Raw genomic sequence first — 16,805 nt, 5'->3', positions numbered from 1 at the left:
ATGTAAGGCTCTAATTGATTAGAGTCTTGATCTTAATGTAAGTGATTCATTTAAGCAGTTATTGAAGAATCATATTCAAGTTTGATGATCTTAGGCTCTAGGTGTCAAAAGTTGATATAGAGTTACATTTAAATAGCACTTCCAAGACAATGAATGATTTGTCTAAGTATATAAGTAAGATGAATAGTTGTGCATTGGAAGAGGATGAGATGAAATCTACTTATAACCTCCACTCCACTCAATCTATATAATATATACTATTATAAACATTTTTCAAATATAAAAACCTAAAAAACAAACTACCAATATATTTGTTAAATCCTTATGAAGATGTACCTTCCATTTGATTATACTACAAATACCTTATGCACTTGTCAATAGGTCATATAATTAAATAAATCTCTTAAAATATGACAATGTGTGATGTTAGGAATTTTGGAACTTAAACCTAATAAACATAAAAATCACAATCCAAGTTTACTCTCATCACTAACCCTACATAATATTCTAAAAATTCAAAAATAAAAATTATAAACTTTTAGTCAATATGTTTTTTTATAATTTTTTTCTTACGAGTATAAAATATTTATTATTTTGTTAATGATTTATATTTGCGGTATAAAGATCCCTCTTTCTTATATTTTTTTTTATTTACATGACTTAAATATAAAAATTTGCTCAAGACATTTGAGTATAGTTCTACTCAAATTAAGAATTAATTGGTATAGTTTCTATATAATTATGGCATTCTGTTGGTAAAAAAAAGTTTACCACAGAAATCTTCACCATCAAATAATTTGTTTGAAGTTATATACTGTAAAAATAATAGAACGTCTTTCAGACATTTGTTTCAGAAAAATGATGAATACTTTTAGCCAATTCAATCATCATTCGGGCCGCGCTTGGGCCGAATGTATTTGGGCCCTCTGATGTAAAATGATCCAGGAGTAGATTTTTACTTTGAAGGATCGGGGGATTGGCCGTGCTTTGGGGTGGTGAACAATTGAACATGTCGCAGTTCTGGAAACCAGGGACGGAGAGGCCACAGGGTCGCGTAGTCGACGATGAAGAAGGTGGTCTTCTCTTCTTGTTTGGTTCTCACCATTCCTCTTCCGCAAAACATGGCTACGCCAGCATCGAGAAGCAACGCCAGCGATTGCCTGTGTTCAAGTACCGCACCGCCATTCTCTACCTTGTCGAGACTCACGCCACCACCATCATCGTTGGCGAAACCGGCAGCGGAAAAACCACTCAAATTCCTCAGGTCACCTTCCTCCAAATTCAAATTCTAATTCTAATTCTAATTCTTATTCACACTACTCACAATTTGAACTGCATTTCAGTACCTGAAAGAAGCAGGTTGGGCCACCGGTGGCAGACTCATTGCTTGCACTCAACCTAGAAGACTTGCCGTTCAGGTCACAACTCTTTTTAATTACAAGTCAATTATTCTTCAATTCATCATTCACGTAACTCTCTCATCTCTTTTGCGTTTAACAGGCTGTTGCTTCCAGAGTTGCCGAAGAGATGGGAGTAAAGCTCGGTGAAGAAGTTGGCTACACGATAAGGTTTGAAGATGTAACGAAACCGGTGAGCATCTCTCTTCAATTATCTTTTATTTGCATCTTATGTTGTCAGGCTTACTTTTACTCACATTCACACACACACACACACACACATGTGTGTGTGTCTGTATATAATATGCTGATAGAATAAGAGAGTTGCTTGGATAGTGACGAGTGGAGTGGTTCCGTCGTTTATTTTCGTTTTGTGGCAGGACAGGATGTAACGGTACTTAAATTTTTAACTGATGGAGTGCTCCTAAGGGAAATGATGGACGATCCTCTTTTGACCAAATATAGGTATTTGTTATCCCTCGTCTTGGGTGGAATGGACTTCAAATGTTTACACTCATAAATTACCTTTATAATTTTTCTTAAAGTGATACATTATATCTACACTGTACACAACTGGCGAAAAAGACATCAAAGAACCTGGATGAGCATGGACTAGGGAAACTGTGGTTGTATGATGGCAGTGTAGCATTCTTATCTTTATGTGCTGTTTTAAAACTTCGAGACTAATAATGTTTTTTTCCTTCTTTGTGAAGTTGCCATCAGATTTAGAGAACCTTTCTTCTGGTCCTTGTGTATCTTTGGGGGCTCTTGTGTACCTTTGGGGGCCATCAGATTGTAACCCTCCCCAGACTGATATTTTTTTTTTAATTAAATAAAATTAAAGCCGAGTTGCCACAGAACTTTTCAGGGTAGACCAGTCTAGCTTTTATACAAAACAAGTAATTAACTTTTGAGACTTTCAATGTTGTCCATGCAAACATTACTTATTAAATGGTTATATAAATGGTGTTATTTTTACATGTTTTGTGGCTGTGGGAGATAGCAAAGACTTATAGTTGTTTCTATGAAAGAATGCGATATTCCAAATTCATTTTCCTGTTCTGTACTCCTTTTACCCTGACCTTTGTGAATACTTGTTTCAGTGTTATAATGGTGGATGAGGCTCATGAAAGATCAATATCAACAGACATTTTGCTTGGACTATTGAAAAAGGTTTTAAATGGAGGGGCTATCCATATGTATAAGAATAAAATGCTGTTCATTTTGTAGTAGTTAAAAATAGTTTCATTATATTTACAATTTTTCAATCTAATAATTTGTATGAATTCTGTTTCTACTTTCCTAGATTCAACGTCGTCGACTAGAGTTGCGGTTGATTATCTCATCTGCTACTATTGAAGCAAAGTCGATGTCTGACTTCTTCCAAATGAGGTTTTCTTCTACCCTTGCTAAGTTTCAATTGTTCAGACTTTTACTTACGCATCAACATTTTCCTGGAAGCTTTGTTCGTAGAACCTGTCTTCATAAAAATGTCACATGATTTTTTTTAGGAAAATAGCTGATCTGATTGTAAGATTCACCTTAATCGTAAAAATCCTACAAAAAGAAAAAGGTTTCTCTATTAGAGTCCAAATTATCCATACACGTATACACCTGTGTCTGTTGGCATTAAGTTGTTTGTAATGCTAATACTGTTAGTTAGATAAACACATGGAACAGAGAGACACAAAAGAAAGGGAGGAAAACAAAGAATTTGTATAGTATCATTGCTATGAAGAACAGTACAACTGTTTATATGCACCAAGAGAAGAAATATAATTCCAATACAGCTGTTACAACTAACAACACAAAACGGCTGTAATTGACCTAAATAGCTTTGACTGTTTTCTCATCTGATAAATATTCTTTCAAAGAAATGACTTTGTGATGCTGGATCATTGTCTAACCAGTAGTTTCAAACTATCACTCATTAATTCACTTCCTCTCCGCTGCACCTACAAAAGCACACTATATATGTAACCTATACAATATAATATTATCTGGTATATATCACCACAGTACTAAGATGTTTAAAATTGAAAGTGTTGTGAGCTTTTGTGCTGAACATTCAGATATTGATTGCCACCCGAAAAAGCAGCCACTTACTCAACAATGTGTTCTATTAACAGAAAGAAGCGCCGAGAGACTGAAAACAAGGATCATGGACCACAAGTGGAACCTGCAATCTTGTCAGTTGAGGTACTATTTAGTAGTAAAACTCCTGCTTTTGTGTCTACTGTTTTCAGAGTGAATTTCTTTGAAGAAAAACACGGGCACACTTAAGGTTACTTGAATCTGTAGCATATTACAATGAACATCTGGTAGCACATAATGACCACCTATTACAATGATTAATATGAAACCATTATACAACACTTCAAAGAAAAGGATGATTCTGTCTTGTTAACGTTTGATTCAATCCAAACTACAAAACAACAATAAAACATAAGGAAGTTTGAACTTGCAGTGAGATATTTGAGTGCTGCAACTTGTGATGAGAGCTTGGGTGTGTTTGTGTCTTACAACCCACACAGAGATAAGGAGAGATGTATTGAAATTACAGTGAGTGAAAGAGATTAAATAGGGGGATTAATTTCACAAATGTGGTTAGGAGCGGTAGTTTTTTCTTTATTGGTAAAGGGAAAGTTATTCTAATTTTTGGTCAAAATGGGTGCGGGTGTATTTTGACCTTATAAGGAACAAAAAATTTGAGCTTCAAATTTGTATTTTTTGGAGTGAAGCATGTTAAGGGTTACAAAACTGGTTTGCAATCCCGACCATCAAACTAACCTAGAAAGGCAGTAGCCAGAAGTTCCAGTCTGCTGCAAGTTGGAATCTTTAATGACAAAACTGGCAATTTATCAATCTACAGTAGATGAAAACTCAGAAACAAGGGAGAAGATCATGATAGCCTTACATGTCAAACTGTGATTTTGACTACAATGGTTATTATTGTTTAATTTTTCCTGCCTGTTCATATTATCACCCTTGTTTTTTTGTTTTCCATTTTATATTAATTTGACAAAGCAACAACTTTTCAGAAACTGAACTACACTATAATTTGGAAATGCTTTAATTAAGTGGGGCATTACTATGACTGTGGTTTCCAGGTTAAAGTTTTCATCATACAAATACATCATGCTTTATGATTTTCAGGGTAGAGGATTCAATGTACAAATTAATTATGCTGAGGAACCTGTCCAAGACTACGTTCAGGCTGCTGTTTCAACGACACTCTTGATCCATGAGCGGGTATTTTAATCTCTTATAATGAGATGGGATACAACTAATGCATTTTATATTTGAGGCATTTCAATCACTTCAGTTTAGTTACATGTTTTGGTGCTGAGTGATTACATTAGACTTGATCATGGATTTTAAAATATGAGTGTTTATTTGATACATATCATAGTAACTGTAATAGAAATTTTTGCAGTCCTCCAACAGCAACATACAAATAAATTCTAGACATTCCTGCTGTTGCTGAAGTAAGCAGAAAATCATATTTATCTAAATAGTTAAAACAACAGCAAAATGGACTGAAATTATGGTTTTGATCTTTTTTGTTATAGAGAGAATTGCTTGTACTTGTGTGATCTGTACACACACGAGTACTACTATTTATAATGAAGAAGAGATATAACAATAAGGAATCAAATCAATGCCTAATAATGGGAAATATTTGGTAAGACATTTCCTTGTCAAGTTATATCATATCTTCCTATTAAATGTAATTAAATTATAAAGTAAAGATAAAAGAAGGGAAAGAGAACAATAAATCAGATACCATGTAGAGAATACTGCTTGTAATTGTGGGATCTGTATACACAACAAGTACTCTTATTTATGATGAAGTAGAGATATAATAATAAGGAACAAAATGAATACTTAATAATGTGATAAAATCATATGATATCATATCTCCCTATTTAATGTAATAAAATCACATATCTAATACTTATCTTTCCTTAGGAGTCGGCAGGAGACGTTCTAGTGTTCCTTACTGGCCAAGATGACATCGATGCAGCTGTTCAGTTACTCACTGACCAAGTTCAAACTACTGGAAAACACTCTTCTGGTACATACTCGAATAGTTATGATTTTTGGACTGCTTTTTGTTGTCTTGAACTACTAAACAACACTTTTTTTTAAAACATCATTGACAGTATGTATAAATTTTTTTCCATACATAATGAAAAAATGATTTCATATTTTTTGTCTTCAATGAGATGCATCTAATGCATGGAATTTTCCTTTGTTCCAGGATTAATTGTTTTGCCTCTGTATTCAGGGCTTCCACGTGCTGATCAGGTTAGAAATACATCCGTGTGTTTTATGTTTATTTATTTTAATTTTAATGTGGTAATATTTGTTTTACATTCTCTCAGGAGTTAGTGTTTTCTCCAGCTCCTCGTGGAAAGAGGAAAGTAGTAATTTCTACTAATATAGCAGAAACATCACTCACATTAGAGGTATCATCCCATTCACAATAAGTTTGACTATGTCTATGGGTTAGAGATGAGTCCTCCTTATTATTTCTTATTTTTCTAATCATGCAGGGAATTGTCTATGTTGTTGACAGTGGGTTTTCTAAACAGCGGTTCTACAATCCGGTAATCACTTTTTGTTATTTCTATTGAAGAGATACAGTAATGAGCCCTGTAATGATTATTTCTTGTTTGGTTTATAAATGTAACATTTGGTCTATCTTTACTTATATTCAAGTTTCTTTTTTGCTTTCCAGTTTTTAGTTAACATTGTTCCACTGCAGAGGCATTATCCTCATTTTCTACATGGGCCTTTGTATTTTCTCAAAATGTTAGAGAAGTTTCATCAATTTTAATGTCACTTATTGTCTTTTTTTAAATTTTATACAAGTTGTTGTTGGTTTATGAAGGATTTAAAACATTAAAATTTTCAATATTTATTGGGTTGACAGTTTCCTAGTCATGGTACTCTGTGAATTTTAAATTAACATTAATTTTGTATTTTCTTCATTATTTCAGTTTATTAGAATTTTCCTAGTCATTGTGGTTGATTCTAGCTGCCATCCTAGTAATTTTATACCATTCCCTTCACTCTTGTTTTCCACCTTACGCTGATTTCTTAGATGTCTTCAACTGTAATTTTCTTTCATGCTTTGTAACAGATTTCTGATATTGAAAATCTGGTTGTGGCTCCAATATCTAGGGCTTCTGCTAGACAAAGAGCTGGTAGGGCTGGGCGAGTTCGACCTGGAAAGTGTTACAGGTGTTGTTTCAGCCATGTAATAAAAATGTTTTACTTACAAAATATGATTTGTTATTCTACTTGCCTGTCGCTTCGGAGATAAGAGATTGACTCTTATTTCGAGTTATCTTGGAAAGAACCAAAATTATTTACATGTAGAATAATTTGTTTCATGTTATGGATGGATTTTTGCTTATGATTAGCTCATGGAAGGTGACCCTGTTGATCTATAAACATCTTTTGATCTGTGTAATGACAGCATGCTTTACAACATTCACCTTTTAAAACATTCTTTATATGAATTTATGCTGCTGAGAACAAGTATGCTCCTCTTTTACTTCATTTGACAAGTTATAGAAGAAAAAGGCAAAATTTCATGGCAATTTCTGTAAAACAGAAAAGTTTCTAGTTTTACTTTTTCAGTTTGTTTATTTGATTTGATTTAAGCACAATGCATTCATTTTGAAGAGCTATGTTTTCCCCTACATTTTCTCTGATTACAGTTTCTCTATGGCCCTTTGCTGTTATACGGGGATTTTCAGTTCTGATATGCAAAGAGATCCAGCAGCCCCGATGTATCTTTTTTCCTTTTTTTTATTGTTTGGAGGATATCTTATCTTGTCCACTCTGTTGCCATACCCTTCCTGTTTCTTTACACACACCCCACCGTTTTCTAATAAGTATTCTATTTGTGAAGTTAGTATTCTTCAATTTCATGGTGTAATAAAGGTCATTGTGTTTTATTGATGCATTTTTTTAATGCTTTATCCTGTTATGTTATATGTCCTATTTAGCATGCCAACATCTCAAATTGTGTAATTTGTATTTTGTATTGATGTTAATTGTCACAACCATTCACTGTGCACATGAATGCAATCAGGCTATACACAGAAGAATATTTTCTTAACCACATGCCTAATGCGGGAATTCCAGAGATACAGCGATCAAATATGGTCTCCTGCGTAATCCAGGTTAATAATCGATTAATTTCAAAGAAGCAAGTATGTCTAGCGTGTTTTATTCTTTTCCAGGCGTGGGAACTTTTTTATCGGGATAATATTTTTCTGATCCATACAATGAGGACTAGTGATAAGTTGCATCACTGCTATTTTGATTTATCTTCAATTTGTTTGAATTTAATAAATTATTATCATACGAGTATCTGCGCCGTATATTGGTATTTCAATTAAAATAATCAAGATTAGTCAGAGAGGGAAAGATGAAGTTGCGTTAGAAACTTCACCATTTTTGACAATTCATTTTATCAACTCTTGCAAAGAATATGATGCACCTTTATTTTTTCCCTGCCTAGTGTATTTACTTACCAACACTTTTTATTGTCTGGTCTTTTTAACTTCGTGTCAACAATCCTATATGCCAAAGCCACAGACAGATGAAGGAGGTCAGGAACATAATTCCTGGTTTTAGTACCACAAACTTGCATATCACATCTGCGCTACATACTTTTGGGATGAGCCAGTGGCTAATTTTTAAGGGGGATTCCTCTTCCAATATGGAAAAGATTGAATTACTTCGTTGTATTTTTAGCCTCCGCCTATTGGTTGTGCATCACGTTTCTCAAATAAAACTTCTCCTTTTTATCCACAAGAAAAGCATAGTAGGATAATGTTTAGTGAAATGGATTGCCCAGTCATCTCTTATTTTTCTGATATTACTGACATAATTTCATTGAAAGTTGTTACCAGAATAATGCTTCTTGGAATAGTGTGTGTTCTAGATGAAGTTGATGATTGATTCTAAAATTAATTACTTTATACTTTTTTCTGATGATTTCCAGCTAAAGGCCTTGGGGATTGATAATATCTTGGGCTTTGACTGGCCAGCATCTCCATCTGCTGAAGCAATGATCCGAGCACTAGAAGTTCTCTACTCACTTGGTATATTGGATGATGATGCTAAGCTGACTTCACCAACTGGATTTCAAGTTGCTGAGATTCCACTTGTAAATTTCTCTTACGAAAAAATCATGTTTGATTAATTTGTTAAATGCTTCATCTCTGTTTATAGAATAATAAAGACTCGTTTTATCACCATGGACCCAGGGTTAGTTTAAGTACACTGGACACTTAGAGTTGTTTGTTGATCAGGATAAAGAAAATGATACAATAAGGTAATCATATCCAATATTTTAGTTTGAGCTGACAGGATAGGGTAACCTTATGCTATCATGTTCATTAGAGGTGTCAAAATGAGTTCCAACTCGTAAGCCAACCTGGTTCATCGTAGGTTTGAAAAAAATTCTATTATTTTAAATATGGGTCAAACTGAACCCCACGGTTAAATGGATTTGCACCGGGTTAAAGGTGGGTTGACCTGTAATCCACCACCAAGAACCCTTTATTAATCTTTTACCATATTTTCATAAGTTTTTTATTATAATTATTTACCACTAATTATGTAGGTTGACAATTTGATCCTTTTAAATACTATACTATGCTAGAATGTTGTTTAATAATATTTGAATAATTTAGATGTTTAATTTATTTTTTTGACAAGTTATGTAGGTTGACATTTTAATTTTCAACTACTATCTTTGTAATAATGTTTGGTGAAACCGGTGAACACTTTGTTTATACTGCTATAAAAATGTAAATCAAGTTAATTCAATTTTATTACACTACAATAAATATATAAAATAAATAAGAAGAACAAAATATTTTTAAGTGAGTCAACCCACCAACTCACCAACCTGTGATGGGTTAAGTTGACTTAATTTTAACTCAACTCACCAACCTGTGATGGGTTAAGTTAACTTATTTTTAACTCAATCCATAGTGAGCTAACCCATGTGAGTCGGGTTGACTCACTTCGACACCCTTAATTAGTCCAAATATTGGGGGTGGGGATAGCTGGGTTAAGAGTAGAATAAGTTCATAGCATATCCAGATATATTTCTTACAATTTCACTTAGGTGTGTTTAATGGGATGTAATCCTTGCTAGGATCCGATGGTCTCAAAAATGATAATAGCTTCCAGTCAACTTGGGTGTTCAGAGGAGATAATCACCATTGCTGCTGTTCTTTCCGTCCAAGTAAATCTTTTTGCCCTAGTCATTGCTATTGTTTTGTAAACAAATTTAATACATTTTTGTTAAAATCTTTTATTTTTTTGCTGAAGTTGGGAAATGTTAAAATGAAATCTATCTGTATATCATCTCAAAAGTATAGTTAAACATTAATGTATAGAGTAGTTGACCTTAATTTCAAAAATCTATGTATATAGTCCATCTGGATCTCAGGGAGAGGGATACAAAAGGAATCTGATGAAGCAAAATTGAGATTTGCTGCTGCGGAGGTAATTTAACTTAAGTTTTCCCCACTCTTGCTGTTTATAGCCATAATTTCCTTTACGTTGTTATGTGCTAAACTTCTTATGATTCTTCATTAAACTCCTCATTCATTGTGTAACATGATTGTTTTTCTGTAACAATATGATGGATGAGCTATATCTTTTATTCATATATTTATATCTTTTGATAATTGGTACAATTACAGGGTGACCATGTAACGTTCCTTAATGTATACAAGGGGTTTCATCAATCTGGTAAATCTTCACAGTGGTGTCACAAGAACTATGTAAACTATCATGCCATGGTGTGTATGTTTAGCAATTTTTCACAATATAGTCCATGCACTCGTTTCCTTTCCAATATTGATGTTGACATGGCTGCTTAAATTTCACAGAGAAAGGTTCTTGAAGTTAGAGAGCAACTCAAAAGAATTGCAAAGAGGATAGGACTAGTCTTGAAATCTTGTGAGAGTGATATGCAGGTTGGTTTTCTTCTTTTATACTTATGGTTTTGATTATTTTAAAAAAGACTGGATTCAATATTCTCTTGATTTATTGTCTGTTGGGTGGTCAAATAGTCAAATTTAATGAAATCTCTGCCCTAGTGTAATCATTATTTCATTGATCCTGTTTCATTATTTGGTTTTCCACCCTATTACATCAAGGACTTGTTAAAAAATTGCTTATGTATAAGTTGTTTTAATAATTGAAAGAAAAATAAGGGTAAACTTTTTTCTATTGAACCATAAGTTGCTTTCATAAGCTACCATTGAGAACTGTTGAAACAAGCTAAAAACAACTTTTCATAAACACGTACGCAAGTCCATGTCATGAGATAACTCCAGAAGAGAAGATTTAATTATGTTGTTGCATTTACTTTTACAGTTAGTGAGAAAAGCTGTCATCGCCGGGTTTTTTGCAAATGCGTGTCATCTAGAGGTGAGATATTTCTTGGCACAATAAAATGCATGATTTTATCATTCATTTCTTTATATATATTAGCAAATTTTGCCACAAATTGTTGTAAAACAGATAATTTAACTTTCCTTAAATTTTATGTTTATGTAAGGCATACAGTCATGATGGGATGTATAAGACGTTAAGAGGATCACAGGAGGTTTATATTCACCCGTCGTCAGTGCTATTCAGGTCCGTACAAATTCTATGAACGTTATGTATGTGCAGGTTTTATTTAGACTGTAAAAGTTGTGAAATATTCAAATCCCAATCCAATAGTCTCTACTGTAACGTGATTTTTATACATATCATTTTCCTTTTTCGGTAGTAATGAAAGATCAATATCTAAACACACTTTGTTATTTTTGCAGAGTAAATCCAAAATGGGTTATTTACCATTCTCTTGTATCAACTGATCGACAATACATGCGTAATGTCTTAACTATAGACCCCTCGTGTTTAATGGATGCTGCTCCTCACTTCTACAAGTTGCAACAATCTAATCATCTCCTTTTTTAATTGATTTCTGTTTTGCACACTCAACGTGTTTGAGATGAAGGAAAGAAACGTTTATGTATGGAGTGTTTTAGTTCATGTAGGATACATTAACCACTATATACGAAGTTTTGCTTCAAGTTAATGAATGAGGTTTCAGTTCAGGTAGGACACATTAGGATTTTCATTACTTGATGTAAATGTGATATCTTCAAGTTTATTTGAACACGTGATATTTATTAATTATTATGTTGAGTAGAGTTTAGTGTTCACTAATTATAGAGATTATTCTTGATTTTAAAACTAGTATCAAGGAAATATTCAAATTATTTTATTTTAATTTAAATTGTAATTCAATTATTTGGATTTGGGTCTATAAAACCCAAACCATTATTTTAAGATATAGATTTGAATTTATAATAAATTATATAATTTAGTATTAGTAATATTATAGGAGTAAAAATATGGATTTATAGATTTTTTTTCCGTTGTCTGTATGTGATAATAAAAAAAGAACATGATATATATATATGGAGGGTTTAAATTTAAGGTTTTAATTTATTTTTATCATAATTAAAGTAAATTTATTTGACTAAATTCAATTTCCCATTGTTCAAAAAAAATTATTTAATTATATTTTGAATAATTTATTATTTCATTCAAGTTTTCTGTATTATATTTATAATTAATTTTTTGAGATATTTGTTAGAAGTATTATTTAAGTCAAAATATAATAAAAAACTTTTACATTCAAGTATAGGTTTTTTTACTAATTTATTCAAATGTTATATAAAAATTTATCAAATAGTCAAATAGTAGATTTGTCAACTGGCACATTGATGTATGAATAAACTGATATTTAGATTACATGATAGTATATTCATCATAACAATTATTGAGTTTAACGGTCATCTGATAGATTACCGTTATATAATTTGTTTAAAAACTGTTATAAAAAAATATACCTTTCAAATATATAAGATTTTCTCTTTGTATACATTATTGTGATTTAAAATATATAACAGTAATGGTTAGAATAAAATGATTTAATATTATTATTGTTAATTGTTACAAGTTTTAGTTTTCTTTATAACTATATAATTGAAACAATTCTACTTCAAACCTTTGTATTCACACAAATAGTGGAGAATTTTAACCGAATGTAGTAAGATAGGACTTTGTTCCTTAAATGTAAAAAATATCAATTATTTGAGAATGTAGATGAAGATTCAAAAATTAGTATAGAGAAAAATTATTAGGTATAAAATTTCCACCATAAAAGGGCTTAATATTCAGTTATGGTAATTTGAAACACATGTTGCATTGCCCCCACCTCCTCGTCTTCTATCCCTGTAACCCCATCCCCTATTTTTGTTCTATTATTATAATACGGCAATAATGAAGATAAAAACATCACTAAAAATAATAGTTATATTAATAAAATCATAATAATATAAAAGGATAGTAATATTTGTACTAGTGCACTTGTTCATAGACATGTATTGGCATTTACTGTAGTCTCAGATTGTTGAACTCTGTAAAGTTATGTACCATGTCAGAGTCAAGTCCACTAAATTTTGAGAAGACTTTACAAACCCTACTGCTTCAAACACACTCTACCTATCCAAATTCAATTTCTTCTTCCAACTTTTTAGACCTTCCTTTCTGTAGAAAGCTGGGTTCTTTCATAAACTGACACCATAGTGGAATTCGTCAAGTTACACAAATCAATTCATTGATAATGTCATCAACTCTTTCTGATGCTCATATACAGAGCGCAAATACTTATGTTTTTCATTAAGAATGACTTGTGTAAAAATAATTTATATCAAAAACTATATAAAAATACAAAACACACGTGAACATCCAAACCAAAAATTCAACCATGTGAGCACAAGGTATTATTTAAATTTCCAAAACTCTTCTTTAAACTTTCATTTTGAAGTAACTTCTTAAGCTACAATTTCGACAAACATAACTTAAACGACTGTAACGTCAAAAAGACTGAACAACTGAAATTAAGTTAAATGAAAATTCCATGCAAAGCAGCATCTCTTGATTTTATGAATCAAACGGTATGCATAGTCTTCCACGCAAACTATCTAATGAAAATCCTATGACAAGTATGCATATCCCGGGTAAATTCTTCTCCAACCATTACCCGGAAACTGTTCTCTTTTCTTCACTTGATGCTATTGTTGGACTCAAACTGAAAAACTGGCGCATACTCATCTGAGCTTGCTAGTCTTTGAGATTTGCAAACACAAATTCAGAGCTTCAAGTTCAGATCAATGCCAAATCTTCCTGCTTCACGTCCCCCAAGATTTTCCCCTCGCATTTTGTCTGTCATCTCTGAGTCCTCCACTTCTAAGAAGTTATAGAAAGGTCTACGATTTGGTTCGCTTGATTCTGAATGTTGGCATGAGTCTAGTTTATCCTTAAAAAGAGAAGCAACCATATTCACCAAGCCAAACAAAAGATTAAATAATATTGGACATTCTAAAATAGCTTGCAACTTACTTCACAAACATGGCCGGGTAGCGCATTCCCCTTTGAAATAACACCTGAAAACAAATGCATGGGAGGTGAAGGAACTTCAGGAGTTACAACTGGAGGGAAATTTGCATGACCAGGAACTGTCATGTCAGAATTGAACCTTGTGTTACTAAGCTCCAAAGTGCTGCCCCATTTGGCATCCCTGAGAAAGACAAGAGTTGGTAAGACAACAAGATAACCTAAGAATTTTGGCAAAAGCAGGGGATGACATAAGGAGTCATTACTTATAGCACTCCTTGGTGGAATTGAAACCACTGGCACCATGACTATCATTTATGGAGGATTGATGATGTCTATTGTAATATGAAAAACTTGGAAGAACATGGAAGTTCGATGGCGGAATCAGAGAGTTTTCCAGGGTTGAAGAGTGAGATCGCTTCATGCCAACCTACAAAACATATTGGATGTCAACATAAAAGTGCAATATTCTGATTACATCTGAGGTGAACTGAGAAATCCTCACTTTGCAGCATTGTTACATGCATTCCCTATATAAAATTAAATTTCATTCATGATAGCCGATCGGAACGTATATCATGATGTCAAAAGGTATACAACTTCTTTATTTTCAAGAGTTTATCATAAAAGTACTTATCTATGAATTGCTCTTACAACAAAAAAGAAAAAACATGCTTATGACCTCAATAGCTTATAAATAAGCTCCACATGCACCAAATTACTGCCATAAGAAATCTGCTTTCCAGATCTGTCAAAATTTATGCATCATGCTTGATAAAGCCATGCAAATAAAATTTTAGCAATTTGTCAAATATTCTGAAAAACTCAAAAGTAAGAAAGCAATCAAGCTAGGACTCATACCATATACTGTGAAATTCAACTTTTAATCAATTTCACGTCTATTTACTGATTGAGGCCATCTAAAGTACTCTATAAACAACCCAACATGTGTGATTTTAAATGTTTTTCACTCAAGTTCAACGCCCAATCCACTGTGAGTAGAATTGACGGCATCCGAAAGCAAAAATAATGTACAACTAATGCAAGCATAATCTGGTAGATAAAACCGAGTTATCCAGATACAAAAATTGAAGGTAAATGACTCCAGTCTATTATTTTGTTTATAATTTAATATAAATGTTGCTTACTAGAAATGATTACTTTTTGTTCTTCTGGCACTCTAGACATGTAATTGTAACACAAACTTTGGTTTGAAGGAAGCTCTGGTTGATTTTGAGGGCCGATTGTTGAGGTCCCACGGGGATTTGTCTGCATAGAAATCAAAAGCATATCCTGTGAGAATTTACTTACACACACATATATATAAAATGACAAAAAAAGATATAAAGAAGGCCTGAGAAAGTAAAAATTTACCATAGAAGTAATAGGTGCAGAGTAGTGATTGTTTATGTGCTGATTTTTTGGATAAGGCCAGTCACCAGATAAATTCCTGGAAGGGGAACTGGCAGAATCATATCGATTTCCATCAATCGGTTCATTCATGTTCAAATTAGACTTACATGAATTAAGATTCAAGGGAAAGAATTCTTTTTCAGGAGAAACAAGACCAGATCCACCACTTCTTTCTAGTGATCCACATTTACCGTACATAGATGTACTGGCTGGGAGTGTAGTGGGACCTAAATGATCAAATATTGGGGCAGAAGAAACATTAGTAGCCAAATTGCTTGAGAGAGAAGAAGGTGGAGTAGCTTTTGTTGTAGTCGAAGGTTGCAATGGATGGAAGTTTAAAGACGAAGAAGCACGAGACACAAAAGATGGAAATCCCTCTGAATCTCCCTTTTCAGTAGTTATGTCTACGCCTCCTTGCTCTCTCAGGATCTTCTCAAGTTCGGCCACACCAGGTCCTCTTTTTGGCACTCTGGGACGTTTCTGCGGTTTCTTTAAACCAGAACTCCAGATGCTACTAACAACATTCACACCAGTCCCACATCCACAAACACTGTTGCAAGAATTGCTGCACATATTCAACTTCTATATGGATTATGCACTGCCTCTGTCTTCTCTCCTCCTACTGCAATTTCAGCCATGCAAATGCATCTGATCTCATAATGCGAAATCCGAACCAATCAAAATATATTTAAACACATTTGAGAGATATAGAGAATTCAAAAAAGATCCAAATCATCCATGCAAGGATCACAGAATATAATCCACAAAGGGCAAATAAAAAATATTCATTGAAGAACAGATAGCGATACACATGGAAAGAAAATCTCGAGTATACAGGAAATGTGGTTACTACCTTGGGGTGCAATAATTAAGAACAGTAAACATTTTCGTCGTCTTCAAAAGGAAAATCTTAGTATACAGTTAGTAATGGCTAAAGATGTTTCCGGATTTTCTCATACCTTTTGAATGTCGAAGAGAAAACAAATTTGAAAGCGAGGAAATCCATGCATTCGTCAAAATCTTTCTTGCATTCTCGGTTTCCTCGCTCTTGTTTTTCTCCCTTACTCTGCTTTGTCTTTTTAACAGGAAAGTTAAGCTTTTGGGGATTTTTCAGTGAAATTTCTAGTACTGCTAAATGCACGTAAAAACCTCACTTTGCTGTATTTTTCATAGTTCGTTATTGCGTGCAATTTATAGTTTTTTTTCATGGACCTTTCTCATAATTGTTTCCTTCTTTGTCAGATAAACTTCCCATTTGATTTTTAATTTTATTTATTCAGCTAAGATTTCAAGTTTCTGTTCAGTATTACCGTGATTACCATACTAATTAAATCTTTAAAACACTAATCCTAAAAAAGTTCAAATATAATCAATCAATAGTCACAGGCTTTTTATTAACTTCAGATCTTGCAGTAACTAACTTCAGATCTTGATTATACTTTATTCTCTCAAATTTTCCGTAATTTTTTTCTTTAAATTTAGATTTAACCT

At 33.0% G+C, this 16,805-nt stretch overlaps 2 protein-coding genes across 4 annotated transcripts; one reads left to right on the top strand and one right to left on the bottom strand.

The window, feature by feature from the left end:
• The first annotated feature begins 966 nt into the window (after nt 1-966).
• Nucleotides 967-11,647, top strand: LOC124833176 (RNA helicase family protein). 2 transcript variants are annotated; one of them, XM_088091602.1, is made up of 23 exons: nt 967-1,264; nt 1,344-1,418; nt 1,501-1,590; nt 1,783-1,862; nt 2,501-2,570; nt 2,704-2,789; nt 3,527-3,596; nt 4,554-4,649; nt 5,370-5,475; nt 5,662-5,708; nt 5,786-5,869; nt 5,957-6,010; nt 6,547-6,647; nt 7,130-7,201; nt 7,507-7,597; nt 8,425-8,589; nt 9,589-9,678; nt 9,870-9,941; nt 10,142-10,240; nt 10,331-10,417; nt 10,821-10,874; nt 11,005-11,084; nt 11,264-11,647. In XM_088091602.1, the coding sequence occupies exons 1-23, from the start codon at nt 1,010-1,012 to the stop codon at nt 11,409-11,411; spliced, it is 2,172 nt and encodes a 723-aa protein (XP_087947728.1). In that variant the 5' UTR covers nt 967-1,009; the 3' UTR covers nt 11,412-11,647. The 2 variants fall into 2 exon arrangements, with proteins under 2 accessions (XP_087947728.1, XP_047163536.2); XM_047307580.2 differs by lacking the exon at nt 7,130-7,201.
• Nucleotides 11,648-13,284: 1,637 nt separating this feature from the next.
• On the bottom strand, nt 13,285-16,453 carry LOC124833168 (uncharacterized). Of its 2 annotated transcripts, none has more exons than XM_088091952.1 (6): nt 16,274-16,453; nt 15,276-15,962; nt 15,063-15,170; nt 14,168-14,331; nt 13,908-14,085; nt 13,285-13,824 (listed from the first exon to the last, which is right to left on the bottom strand). In XM_088091952.1, the coding sequence occupies exons 2-6, from the start codon at nt 15,885-15,887 to the stop codon at nt 13,657-13,659; spliced, it is 1,230 nt and encodes a 409-aa protein (XP_087948078.1). In that variant the 5' UTR covers nt 15,888-15,962; nt 16,274-16,453; the 3' UTR covers nt 13,285-13,656. The 2 variants fall into 2 exon arrangements, with proteins under 2 accessions (XP_087948078.1, XP_087948079.1); XM_088091953.1 differs by having other exon boundaries at nt 15,276-15,936.
• Nucleotides 16,454-16,805: the final 352 nt, after the last annotated feature.

Source organism: Vigna umbellata, chromosome 5, assembly GCF_029865625.1.
Source record: "Vigna umbellata cultivar VRB3 chromosome 5, Vumbellata_1.0, whole genome shotgun sequence".
NCBI lineage: Eukaryota > Viridiplantae > Streptophyta > Magnoliopsida > Fabales > Fabaceae > Vigna > Vigna umbellata.
The sequence above is the reverse complement of the archived record's forward strand: the minus strand, read 5'-3'. Positions and strand labels throughout refer to the sequence as shown.

Coding starts and splice junctions, on each gene's coding strand:
- LOC124833176 (XM_088091602.1), top strand. CDS start 1,010: ATGTCGCAGTTCTGGAAACCAGGGACGGAGAGGCCACAGGGTCGCGTA. Junction 4,650..5,369: donor CACTCTTGATCCATGAGCGG/GTATTTTAATCT, acceptor ATCTTTCCTTAG/GAGTCGGCAGGAGACGTTCT. Junction 11,085..11,263: donor CCGTCGTCAGTGCTATTCAG/GTCCGTACAAAT, acceptor TTATTTTTGCAG/AGTAAATCCAAAATGGGTTA.
- LOC124833168 (XM_088091952.1), bottom strand. CDS start 15,887: ATGTGCAGCAATTCTTGCAACAGTGTTTGTGGATGTGGGACTGGTGTG. Junction 14,332..15,062: donor GAGTGCCAGAAGAACAAAAA/GTAATCATTTCT, acceptor TATGTTTTGTAG/GTTGGCATGAAGCGATCTCA. Junction 13,825..13,907: donor TACCCGGCCATGTTTGTGAA/GTAAGTTGCAAG, acceptor TCTCTTTTTAAG/GATAAACTAGACTCATGCCA.